The sequence below is a fragment of the Dysidea avara genome, chromosome 4 (assembly GCF_963678975.1).
Source record: "Dysidea avara chromosome 4, odDysAvar1.4, whole genome shotgun sequence".
Taxonomy (NCBI): Eukaryota; Metazoa; Porifera; class Demospongiae; order Dictyoceratida; family Dysideidae; genus Dysidea; species Dysidea avara.
The window spans coordinates 50,086,497-50,099,513 of record NC_089275.1 but is presented as its reverse complement, the minus strand read 5'-3'; the positions used below and the strand labels follow the sequence as shown (position 1 = coordinate 50,099,513).

Below are 13,017 nucleotides of genomic sequence, written 5' to 3'. Positions count from 1 at the left end.
TGACGAATTCAATTGACAAATTCAATTGCGAATTCAACTGCCAACAGGACAAATTCATTTGCCAAAGTGACAAATTCAATTGCCAAAACCTGTAAAAGTCATTCCACCATTCCAGTAGTCCATTCCACTGTTTACACACTGCCGTCTACAAAGGAACCTTACACTGTGTAGAACTATTCTATATAGTCTACTTACGGTGTAATGTATTTCACAGCTGGTTCCATGATTTGCTCATTTCCGGCATTGCACATGCGTATATCTACTTGTGCGCACCATACCACATCTGGGATAAAACACTTAGAGAGTCGTCTCCCCCATCTCCATCAATGTACTAGTATTTAAAAAATTTATTCATTAAAAATGAAGTAAGCAATAAAAAGTAGTCAAGCAAGAGATGAATGATGATATTACAGCATAGCTCCGTGGGAAAGTCCCTACTTTGGTATTGAACAAAGTAATTGCTATAGCCAAAGTAGGGACTACTAAGCTATGCTGTAATACCATCATTCATCTTTTGTTTCGCTACTTTTTATTGCATAGATCCCTACTTCATTTTAAATAACATTTTTTAAACCCTTCGTTTCCCACCAATAGTTTTTGCCATACGTTTTTTGACTTCATGATAATGTTTATTTTTAGATGAATAGAAACAGCATTAATAATAACATACATTTTTATTGGATCAGTAACCTCTAAGCAAACTTTAGAAATAAAAATTTCCTTATAAGGATCTAGTACAACAAGGCATTGATATGTATTCTTATATATTCCCGCATCTACGTCACGACAGTACTTTCTTTGTAAAACCATCACACAATAATCTTTTGTGCTGAATTTTTTTCTGCTTGTCCCTGAATGGTGTAGCTACCCAGCAAACTTGTAAAAGTTGTAAATAAACAGAGTGAATCTATTGTGATAAATTCTTACACATTTATTTCCCCTTTTTTGCAAATTTAATTACATCATACTTCTAATTAGATTATTCAATCACCATCCCATTTACACCACTAGTGCATAATTATGTAGAGAAGTGCTGCTAAACATTTGGTGATGATACCTGCAACTATACAAGAGTTATCACTATGATTTAGTGTGTAATGGAGTTGAGCTTGGTGGTGGCTCCATTAGGATACAAGCAAAGAGTGTAATTGTTTGGTTAAAGGTATGTGGGAAACAAAGGGTTAAGTAATACTAGTTTGTTTAGTTTTTTTGTTGTAGCACAGCTAGCTACAGTGTAGCTTGTGACTGTTCTATTAGAATATCATACATGACTATTGTATTAGAGTATCTCGAGTCAACCAAGAGGTGTGCAGCTAGCTAGACCAATAAAGGGTAAGGTCATCTTGTTTACAGTCAAGTAAATAGCTAGATTGTTAAGAGGTGGGGTCTCCGTACTCTTTCACTATTAGTCCACCTAGATCTTTATTTGATGGGTGTAGTCATGAATCTATCATAGACGGGATCCTAATTGCAAAGTTGCAGATATCTAGCTAGTATACCTCTTATAGTAGCGCTGGAACTGAAGCACTTCTGAAATCCAGCTCTGAAATAATTCTGTGGCATCTAAATATGCTGCTGAAAGAAAGTGTTGATACGGAAAATTAACACCTCAATATGGTTTCGTTGGATGAAAAAGACAAGCAGCCTGATTGAAGATCATAGGAAAGACAAGGAGCAGTGGGCCTACACTCGTCAGAACCCCAAAAGGCACATCCCACTAGTGTTCCACCGATAATCGGATCGGTATCATATCGGAGCCGATATTGGGCTTTTCGTATCGATCGGTATCGGTTATTCAGGTATTCCGATACCGATTAATAGCCACTCGCGCCAATCGTCATAACCATAACTATCATCATAAATCCTATGCTAGCAAAACGTGAGGTATAACAAGTTGGAAATAGTGTTGAGTATTATTCTAGCATAAAAGGTGTAGGAATTGCTTTGCTAAACATCAAGCAACTGCTACTTACTATGTTTGCATGAAAAAGATCGAAATACTCTAATAGAACAGTCACTGCACAATAATATATTCTACTAGAACAGTCACACATAGCCAGCTTGAGATGATTGTAAATTGTATAGCAATTATCGGTATCGGTATCTGTATCGGTGAAAATTTGCTTCTAGGTATCGGTATCGGATCGGTAGTTATTTTTCTGTATCGGTGGAACCCTACATCCCACTGGTGAGTTTGTTATTGTGGCATAAAATGGTGGCTGTGCACTGCTTCATTTGGCCTCTAGCCTTGCAACTGTGGTCAGACAGGCAGTGAGACTAAAATTTAAAAAAAAATTCCATATCTGGCCACCTGTGATTTGTTACATTTAATGCCCAAACCATTTGATAGTAATGTCTTGCTAATACATTTCACTACAAGAATGATTAACTCGCCCATTTTAGTAACAAACACTTACTGCAATTACATAACAATCACGCACTAGTCCAGGAACTGGTTATCCCAGAAATGGGATCACTATGGGCATGTCTACTAGCACATCTCACTATTGCACACACTGAACAGTTTGTAGCAAAGTTAGATTTTATTCTCTGCATGATTTGTAATGCCATGCCACCATGTGGCAGCTACCGCTGTTAAGGGGCTAATAAGACTCCAACCATTTTTGAGTGCAAAACAGGTTAGTTTCAGAGATGTGAGCAAAAAAACATGTTTTTTTTTACAGGTGCTCTGAACACATATTTTGTAATATAAGGTTCCCTTCTAGTTGTCCCTTTATTGCTACAAAAATAACTTACACATCACTTGAATCGCCTTTCGTCAAGGAACCCGATGAGCCAAATCTGTTAACTGAAGTACATGGAAGTTATGTAGAAGATGGTATTGTGTTACAAACAGGCAAAAATCTGGAATATTTTACAAGTTTTGATATGAACAAGTACATGGAGATTTTTATCCCAGGGTGTAAATGATCTATGGCCCCACAATACGTGCACCTCTATACCTAGGATATAAGGGTACCTTAGGTGTTACTAATCTCACGTGACAGTATAGCTACAATTATACTTACTGGCTGCTGCAGTCATTATGGTGTTGGCGCCATAACGAGTCGACTTGTTTTAACAAGCGCTCTCTATCACGTGTTATATCAGCTATAACAGTTTGTTGCTCGGCCAGTTCCAGACGCAATTGTTCCGTCTCATTAACGGTGTCGCCATTAGCAGGTGTGTAGTCGAGTAATAAGACTTCTTGACGAACTGGCGACTGTTTCACTGTCTTATTGGTGCGCACCTTCCTTTTAACCGCCTTCTTGTTAGCGTTCTTTGCCTGTAGCAAGTCGACCCATGTCTCCATTGATAATTAGATAATTACACAAATATTTCTTATAAATAGTTAATTACACATTGTTAATAGCTTTACCGCAATACGCGGCCCAACACGCGTCACGTAGCGCCTCAGCAGTTGTGGGGTGCGCGTGACATACTCTAGCGATATCCTCAGCACTGGCACCATACTCCATGGCCAGTACAGCTTCATTAATCATCTCTCCAGCCGTCTGCAAGAATAGAACAAGAGTTGCATGACACCACTCATGTTGGCAAGACATTTTTCATTATTAATTGTGTTTTGTTTTTTGTTATTGTACTCCTTGCCATGCCCACCTTTGGGGCTTTTTATGCCCTATTTTTGTGGTAGCATGTGTCCGAGGACATTTGATTGTAATTGTTTGTGTCATCAATAATACTGATGGTTCTTCTCCCTACATACCATATATGGTCTACTACATTCACTAAGAGTCTCACTTCCTGCTTATGGCTTTATTCACTACACTGATTGCTTGACCCTTTTTTATTGCTTGATCCTATTTTGATCCCAGTTACAATAGTCTTATATCCAGCTTATGTCCAGACCCCACCTACTGTATTTATGCTATATATATTTTTGGGTCCTCCGCCATAATATTGTTTATGCGTGTGTATCCATGGTTTCAGTCAGCCATCTTCAGAATTCTAGCCTATCAAATAGCATTGCAGCATCTGATTGTAGTCTCATCCCGTACTCAATCACACAAAAGCTGTCCCACGACTTTGATCCACTTTCTAGGCCCTAGTGGAATATTGTATTTCTTGTGCATTCATGCTTACATGAATTCGATAAACTTTCCAGGGGTATAACTTTATAAAACTCGCTGGCATGACTAAAAAGCATCTATTAACACTGGATGTACAAAACCTTCTTAAAATTTGAACAATAATAATAAATGGCAAAGAAGACCTTTACACAACCACTAAGCTAGTTTTTCAGGTATAACATGCACCAAGTTAGACCAATGTCACCAGATGACTTCAGCAGCCAGTGGCGTAACTAGACTTACACCAACACCAGGGCCCAGTGTAATAAGCTGAAGTTGTATTCACAAGTAACGCTATTAAAGCATATATGATTAAAGTAGTTGCATATCCATACATTAGAGTTAATTTAATTATTTCTAGAGGCGCTTATACCGCTAACCTGTCAGTTTGAAGCGATTTCACAATAACGAAAGATAATATAGCTGTTTCACTGCCAAAAATGTGTGCTGTTCTCAAGGTATTGATCAATTATTTTGTGAATGTTGTCTTTCTATACTCTATTGCTAATTCCGTGGGCATGACTTGATTGCTGACACCCAGGCCTGGGCCCGAGTAGGCCCAGATTTAGCTACGCCACTGTAAGCAGCTGAGGACAAAACTAGTTTGATTGGGTCAGAAAGAAAAATGGTGCAGAGCCAAAACTTTTGAGCATTGTCACCTAACACAATGGGTGGGATCTGGAACATGAGAGTAACAAGTGTTTCAACAAGCAGTACAAAAGTAACTACTAACTAAACCCAATCCAACCCTAGTAACTTACAGCTCCAATAATATGGACACCTAGCAGCCGATCAGATGTCTTGTCACTAAGGACTTTTACCATGCCATCAGTATCAGCTACCATGGCAACAGTAACCATGACTACAGTAACTGCACCATACTAACCATTTGTTTTGGCACGACTGTTAGCAGAAAAAGGGAATTTCCCCACACGATATTCAATACCCTAACAAGGATAATATAATCATAACATGTCACATATGGCACGCCTACTTCCTGTTTTAGCTGTTCTTCACTGCGTCCAACCCAAGCTACTTCCTGTGCATCACATGACCTCACATGAACTAATAATAACATCACTTACTGGATGTGTATAGATGACAGATGGGACGTTGTAATAGTCAATATGAGGAGTTCCCCCTAACATCCCCTCAACACATATTATACCTAATATGGTATTTTGACAATACATATCTCTAAAAGTGCCCACCTTCATCCTCAGCTTTATGAGCTAACATCGGACCAGCAATACAATCACCGATGGCATGAATACTGTACCACAAATATCAATAACATGAATACTGTATCACAAATATCAATAACATAAATACTGTACCACAAATATCAATAACATGAATACTGTACCACAAATATCAATAACATGAATACTGTACCACAAATATCAATAACATGAATACTGTACCACAAATATCAATAACATGAATACTGTACCACACATATCAATAACATGAATACTGTACCACAAATATCAATAACATGAATACTGTACTACAAATATCAATAACATGAATACTGTACCACAGATATCAATAACATGAATACTGTACCACAAATATCAATAACATGAATACTGTACCACAAATATCAATAACATGAATACTGTACCACACATATCAATAACATGAATACTGTACCACAAATATCAATAACATGAATACTGTACCACAAATATCAATAACATGAATACTGTACCACAAATATCAATAATATGAATACTGTACCACAAATATCAATAACATGAATATACGAAAACTGGAAAGGCCTATTCTAAGGTTTGAAGAACATTACTTGTGAGGGACTGACAAGAGCATTTGTGAATAATGCATCTAGTTGCTGAAATATGGCTACAATATGTCCTAAAACAAGACATGTGGTCACAACATTAATTTTTAAATTCATATCACAAGCATTAGAAACATTATTTCTTATAAATGGCTCCATCAGGACCTAGACAAGAAGCCAAACTAGTAGTTTGTTTATACAAAATGTTAACAACTAGTTTGACAGTCCTGAATTTTGGTTCAGGAAAATATCACCATTAGTGAGCAAAACCACACATGCGTTTACAGTACAGTAGGTGGTGGTGCGCCAGTTGCTCAGTGCATGCATTGTTTTGTACTCTTACATGTGTTTTCTTGTACCTTGTAACTGTCTAGTCAGCACACTATTATTCTCCCAACAATTTAAGCCTGTTACCAGCTGATACACAACACAACACCAAGCTGAGTAATAAAATTTTTGTTCACTATCCCGTAACCTTAAAGTGATAAGGATAAATCATCTATTATAACATACAGTCCTTCACAGGCTCAGCCTGTCAAACCTGTTTGGTCGATTACACACACACACACAACACGCACGCACACACGCGCGCACACACACACACAACACGCGCGCATACACACAACACACGCGCACGCATACACACACTACACTACACACACACACACACTACACACATGCACTACACACTAGTGTTGCACCGATATGGGATTTTGCCGATATTCCGATAACCGATATTGGATAATATTTTCAAGCCGATAAAGGTAGCCAATCCGATATAGCACAGTATGTCCATCTTGTAGCAATTTTTACTAGAACTTTGACTATGAAAGGTCAATTTAACTTGTTTATAGCAGCAGTATTGCTATAACGACAGCTGACAGTACAATGAAGCAGTAATAACAACGTTTTAATGCAGGAATATGCGACTCAATACATTTGTAAACATGACGAGCATGTATTTCTAAATACATACATGATATCTGTATCTGCTGCTTTTTTCATCATGGCGCCGATCCGATACCGATATACAAAAAACACAGCCGATACATGGTTTTTCCAATAACCGATCCGATTATTGGTGCAACACTACTACACACACACACACTACACACACCACACCACACCACACACACACCACACACACACAAACACACACACACACACACACACTACACACACACACTACACTACACACACACACTACAACACACACACACACACACACACACACTACACTACACACTACACTACAAACACTAACTTGCTGATACTTGTCTGGAAACGCAAATTAACTGGAATACGACCTCGTTCATCAAGGGTAATTCCCAGTTGCTATATAAGGTAATACGAAACATTGCAGCCATAGAAACACATGGACACACCTCCAATCCTAGTCCATCTGTGTATGGTTTCCTACCAATGCACACTAATAGAGTATCACACTCCATCTGTCACCATGGCAACAGCTGGTAACCGGGATTACAGGTAACATAAGAACTCACTGTTTCCTCCTTGTCTCCTTTAGCTGACTTCAACCTGTTGTCATGGCAATGATGATGTCACGACAACCATTACACAGCTCACTTCACAACAATCTTGCCATCAGTAGTTTTGGTTGCCCCAGTTACCATGGTATTTAATTTAAACTTCATACCTTGTTTTTGTAGTGTACGCTGGAACATCTTCCTGTGTCACAATGTCATTGGTATGGCTTCTCTATGTTTCACTTACGATACTTCAGAGTCAATACCAATTCCTCCAACATGGGATAGAAACTCTACTGCTGTTACCTTGGCACCCAGACGTTTCCATACCGACCCCTAGAATATAGTAACACGTTACAGAAAAGCATGTGAAACTAGTTCCTTTAAACTACTACATAGCCAGTTTTTTGCATGGGGATTCAATTTTCGGGGATGTCGTAAGGTCTAGACATTTCGCAAAAATTTATTCTACTAAAAATTATATTTTCAGTATACATGAGCTGTAGTTACATGATATAATAATATTAGTCCTAAGACTGAAGGCGAACAAGCTTGCTAAGTATTTCAACTCCTCTCTGTGGTAAATCCCACCAGTAGCATCTACTATTCACAACCAATCTAACCTCGGTGCAAAAATAACGAACACATTGTTGAAATTTCCTGGCTCGTTTCCTGGGAACATGGCAACTGAGTCAGCATAGTTTTCAGCATACCTTTGACAAGATAGCTTAGTCTGGTGCACCCAACCCTTCGCATAAATTAAGAGTCAGGAACCCACCAGTGCATTCCATGCATGATAGCAAGCATGACAGTTATCCTCACACTGCAGATGGCATAGAAAACAATGCCAGCGTACTATTTCATCCATTCGATGTGCAACTCATGAGCACTGTGGTAATCAACAGATCAGTCAGAGTGACAATTCAATGCCATCTGCAAAAAAATGCATCCGTGAAAATATCCAGCTCGTGGTACTTTCAAGAGTTAACAACCCACATAAATATTCGGCTTTACGGTATACACACATTCCCAATATTGTCTCCTACCAGTTCCACTCCGATCACTCCAGCTCCTATTAGGATCATGTGATCTGGTACCCTCTTCAGTGACAGAGCTCCAGTTGATGAGATTATTTGTTCCTCGTCGATCTAACCAATCAAATCATTTCATGTAACATCACCATGGTTACCTACCTCTATACCAGGGAATGGAGTTACTACAGAGCCTGTTGCTATGAGAATATTCTTAGTAGAAATAACAGTAGTGTCATTGCCATTGGTAACAGTGACCTCATTATGTCCACTGATTCTACCATGGCCTTGTACATGTGATACCTAAAGGGGAGTTATAAATACCATGGAAATTATAAATACTAGAATGTAGATCCTTAATTTACATTACCTTTACCCCCATTTGTTAACCAGGCGGACACCCAGCAACCGGCTGAAGGCCGGCTGTGGGGCGTGCACATGGTTACTGTAATTGTTTTGGAAAGTGTGCACAGTGTAGACATCATATACAGTGTAGACATGATAGACAGTGTAGACATGATAGTGTATGTGTGTGTGTGCGTGCGTGCGTGCGTGAGTCTTGTCTCATTTCACCCACATTAGCAAACAATTTTGTGTCAAAAGCAGCCTGCATATGTGAAATGAAGGCTTTGCAAACATTGTATTACATTTTCAAGAAGATAAGCTTTATGCTGACGCCACCATTTCAAAGTTCGAGTGAAACGGGTTAAAAAACACGTTGTGAACAACTTTCCTAATGGTCTAATGGGTGTAATACAACTGAAAAACAATGTAATAAGCTTCATAGGATACCAGAAATAACGAATTCCTTTGAAGAGAAAGGGAAGTGTCCCGTACTTACGTGAACGAAAATGAAGGGCAGCCTCAAGGCTTTCTGAAAACAGTTTGAGCAAGATAACATGTATAAAACAGTTGAGAAAATACTTCTGCATGCAATTAGTGGTTAAAGTGGTTTGTTAGAATTACACTTCCTTAGCAGTGTATAGCAACGCAATTACCAAACTATAACATAATTCATGAATTACAAAATACGTTAAATTACAGTACGTGCAAATCTAATTATCTAGCTAAATAATAATAGCAATAGCATGGAAATAAAAATACATGGTTGACTTCTATTACGGGAAAACTTAGGGCGAATTTGATGATTTGCTACAAATTCTCTACCAAAGTTTAACCCACCAATTACTCATAGTGCTTCAGATTAGCAACTTTATATCTAAACATTGAACTTGAATTTGGCAAAGTTTATTTCGCCAAGTGCAATTTAGCTTGCTATTTGCCAAAGTTTATTTCTGCCAAAGTTTCCCTCTATACGGTATTTAGTTAGAATGGATAATATTAACTGCCAGTTTTTAGAAGCAATTAAGAATATGATGAGCAGAGTTAAAACACTTCTAATAGAACATGCACTTACCATACACTAAACAGTATCAATACACATAGAAATACTATAAAGGTAACCAAATGTCTACTATACTATATAACTGTGTATTTAATGAAGTACCTTAATAACCTTAATAAGGCAGCTATACCACTGGTTAGACCCGTGTAATTAATGAATTACTAAATACCTCATTAGTTAAGGAAATACATATATAATTACAATGAAATACCTTATTGCCCTTAAATAAGGCAGCTATACCACTGGTTAGTCCATGTACAGCTTTGTCCTTCTGTTCCATCATCTTTGGAAGGTCTAATTGAAGCCCGCCAACTACGAAACAATGCACAAATGATCACACGATCCCTGTACAATCTGCCCATTGCTGACTGTTGCATTACATCATTATGCTCTAGACTCGTAGATACTATAAGCTGTGAAATAAGTCACACCTGTGATAGGACACCCCCAAACATGTTTCATATACATGGGGGTATATAAAGTTGACTGCTCTATTAGAGAGTTTAAACGTTATTCCTGGTCCATAATGCTATTGAAATAATCAACACTAATGTATACTTAATGGCCTAAAGTAGACAAGCTGGTAAGTCATTCGCTTAGAAAATTAAACAATACAAACAGTGTAGCAGTATTTTCAAAAATCATAGCTATATATGGTAGTAAGCTATTTCTTTAAACATTACTCTTGAAGTTAAGACCCTTCCTTCATCATACTTACACATATGAACAGGAATCATAGAAATAAAACATAACGTAAAATGGGAGGTTGTCTATTGTACTAGTCAACATTTAATCAGGTGTTACCAGACACTGAAACAAATAAATGATACATACACAAAGACATAAATTACCATTAATCCCTCGAGAGGCAAAGTCATCCTGGGCCATGTGATAAAAGTGAGAGTTGTTTAGCAGTGCCTGTGGCAACAATTAACAAGACTAGGGTAGGGGTCTGCTCATAGTCTCGCATGGCCAGACCACTCTCATTGTTTGTGACATCATTGGTCAGTGAGATAAGGTGATGAATTAACATTGACAAAGTTGAGTTATCATAGCTCTTGCAACAGTATCAGCCCTGTTCAAAGTTTTACAGTAAAGTTTATGATCTGCCATGCCAACTTACAGGTAGCCAATGAAATCATGCATAGGCGTCGGAACTGGGGGGGCCAGGCCCCTACACTATTTTCAAAAGCATGTTTCCCCCCACTTTTTGGGGCAAGTACTAGTAGCCAATCAGCCAAAGTTATATATATACACAGAAATACATACCTCATACGAGAAGCCATACAACCATCACGCAAAAGCACTGTGGGGTGTGGCATCACCAGTCCACTGCAACTGTCAAGCCATTCATTGTATAATTAAATAACACAAAAGCGCCCGTAATTTTATCTGTTGTGCTTGCACGTGATATCTGTTGTTCAAATATTTCCTGGATCCCATGCAGTGAGAAGTTTAAACAGTAGAAAGAGTGTCATATCCGTGGCATTATATGATGTGGGACAGTTTAACTCAAATTGAGGATGGTAACAGATCTAAGTCTAAGAGGGCAGTCACATTGTAGTACGCGAGTGTATGGGAGTTGCTGACTACCAACGATCAAACCAGAAATTTATAAAGACTTAGTGGTGAAGTTGATTTATCAAGAGAAACAAACAAGGATGTTGAAACTCAAAGTGGCCAACCGTGAACGCAGTGTGGTATTCACGTGATCTTCACTCAGTTTGGGAACACCTGCTAGAGCAGACATCCCAGCTTGTAGCTCCTTAAAGGTAACGATGTTTCACTTTGCAGATAACCACTATTAATGCTGTAATCCTTGCAGTGTGAAGTACGTAAAGCTCGCCTAAAGAGAAGACCTTCACGTGACCATAATTTCTCACGTGATATATACATGCATCAAGCACATGCAGCAGGTGTAGAGGAGCATAGCAGCAGGATAGGGAGTGAAGGGATATACACCTGTAGCTATGTAGTATAGGTGTAGGGCTATTAGCTAGTGATGATGCACCCCACAACACCTTTATATAAACGCAAGTATGAATTGGGTACAGAGGAGCCGGACCCTGTGTGTCTGCATGGGTATTAATCAGTTTATGGTTGACTGGTTATGGCTATCTTTGGCCCCCCCACTCTGAAAATCGTTCCTATGCCTTTGAAATCATGTACTTAATTTTAGTGGAAATTTCACCAGACCCTATCTCGCCAGCCAATGACGTAGTCTGACCACACAAGACTACAACTGAGTGGACATTACCTTTGAAGGAATACAGCCCACATTAAGGCACGTGCCTCCCAGACGAGCTTCTTTCTCAACGCACACAGTCTAGACAAGTGTATATGATGATTATCACGTGATCCCGTACATACTTTCAGCCCCAGCTGGGCGGCCTTTATGGCGGCAACATATCCACCCGGACCTGATCCTATGACAACCAAATCTGCCTCGTCTAGTTTCTGGCTAGCTATAGAGTAGGGCATTGTTCGCTATAATAGTGACCAGTATAACACGCTAAATAACAACCTTACAACCTTACCATGAGCTGCGGAGACCGTGCGACCAAACGGCGAATCATCAGAGCCGCCATTTTTTACTATTGCAATGTAGTCTTAGATTATGGGTTTGTGTTACTGTGAAATATCTGCGAAGTCAAGATTTTGCTAAAATATAAATTTCTACGATTGCTAAGTCTAGATCTATAGGAATAACTACCTTGCTGCCTCCTTACCATAAATGAGATACAATGCATGGCCATGGGCTACAAATTTTGTTTTACTGTTTAGCCACTGCATCGAGCCCGGAATGCATAGATATAGCATCAAGTGTATAGCATAGATATTGTATTATATGCTACGCATGTAATGCACTTGTCAATTTCATGCGGCCCCACCCCCGGGCGTCCCCACACTCCAGGTGGGGATTTGACATTGCTTCTTGTCCCCCTCGTTGTCCCCACCCCTGGGGCAATTGACAGTTGTCCAATTCACTGACCGATTTTCGGTAGTTGCATTTCTAAACAATAAAATTGCACTTGCTATAATTTTCTTAATAGTTACAGAGGGCAGGTTTATTATGCACCTATCAATGTTAGGCCCCTCCCCCCCCCCCCCCCCCCCCAAGTACGGGCCATGTGGGGACAAGGTGGGGATTTGACACCCTACAAGAGCAATAACCCCACTACTGGGGCCGAAGTGTTTG

The 13,017-nt window shown here is 39.1% G+C and overlaps 2 protein-coding genes across 5 annotated transcripts in view; both read right to left on the bottom strand.

The window, feature by feature from the left end:
* LOC136252658 (early endosome antigen 1-like) overlaps positions 1–3,313 on the bottom strand; it is a 45,984-nt gene extending 42,671 nt beyond the window's left edge. For 2 of the 3 annotated variants that reach the window (XM_066045190.1, XM_066045191.1), the window contains exon 1: positions 3,030–3,313. In XM_066045190.1, the coding sequence (XP_065901262.1) occupies positions 3,030–3,313 (284 nt within the window). Of the gene's footprint in view, positions 1–2,757; positions 2,810–3,029 lie in introns of all 3 variants that reach the window. The other variant, XM_066045192.1, reaches the window with a different exon arrangement.
* Positions 3,309–12,478, bottom strand: LOC136252659 (dihydrolipoyl dehydrogenase, mitochondrial-like). 2 transcript variants are annotated; one of them, XM_066045194.1, is made up of 18 exons: positions 12,356–12,478; positions 12,189–12,305; positions 12,076–12,144; positions 10,670–10,736; positions 10,030–10,130; positions 8,576–8,716; positions 8,429–8,530; positions 7,630–7,718; positions 7,483–7,584; positions 7,401–7,434; positions 7,281–7,346; positions 7,160–7,230; positions 5,303–5,364; positions 5,177–5,259; positions 5,086–5,130; positions 4,978–5,038; positions 4,853–4,929; positions 3,309–3,515 (listed from the first exon to the last, which is right to left on the bottom strand). In XM_066045194.1, exons 1-18 carry the CDS (start codon positions 12,404–12,406, stop codon positions 3,357–3,359), a joined length of 1,497 nt encoding a protein of 498 aa, XP_065901266.1. In that variant the 5' UTR covers positions 12,407–12,478; the 3' UTR covers positions 3,309–3,356. The 2 variants fall into 2 exon arrangements, with proteins under 2 accessions (XP_065901266.1, XP_065901267.1); XM_066045195.1 differs by lacking the exon at positions 5,177–5,259 and having other exon boundaries at positions 5,304–5,364.
* Positions 12,479–13,017: the final 539 nt, after the last annotated feature.

What these genes read in the sequence shown, in the direction of transcription:
- LOC136252659 (XM_066045194.1), bottom strand. Translation starts at nt 12,406, where the DNA reads ATGGCGGCTCTGATGATTCGCCGTTTGGTCGCACGGTCTCCGCAGCTC. An exon ending in CACGGTCTCCGCAGCTCATG is followed by an intron (nt 12,306 to 12,355) that starts GTAAGGTTGTAA and finishes TCACTATTATAG; the next exon opens with CGAACAATGCCCTACTCTAT. An exon ending in GTGTCCATATTATTGGAGCT is followed by an intron (nt 3,516 to 4,852) that starts GTAAGTTACTAG and finishes CTATTCTTGCAG; the next exon opens with ACGGCTGGAGAGATGATTAA.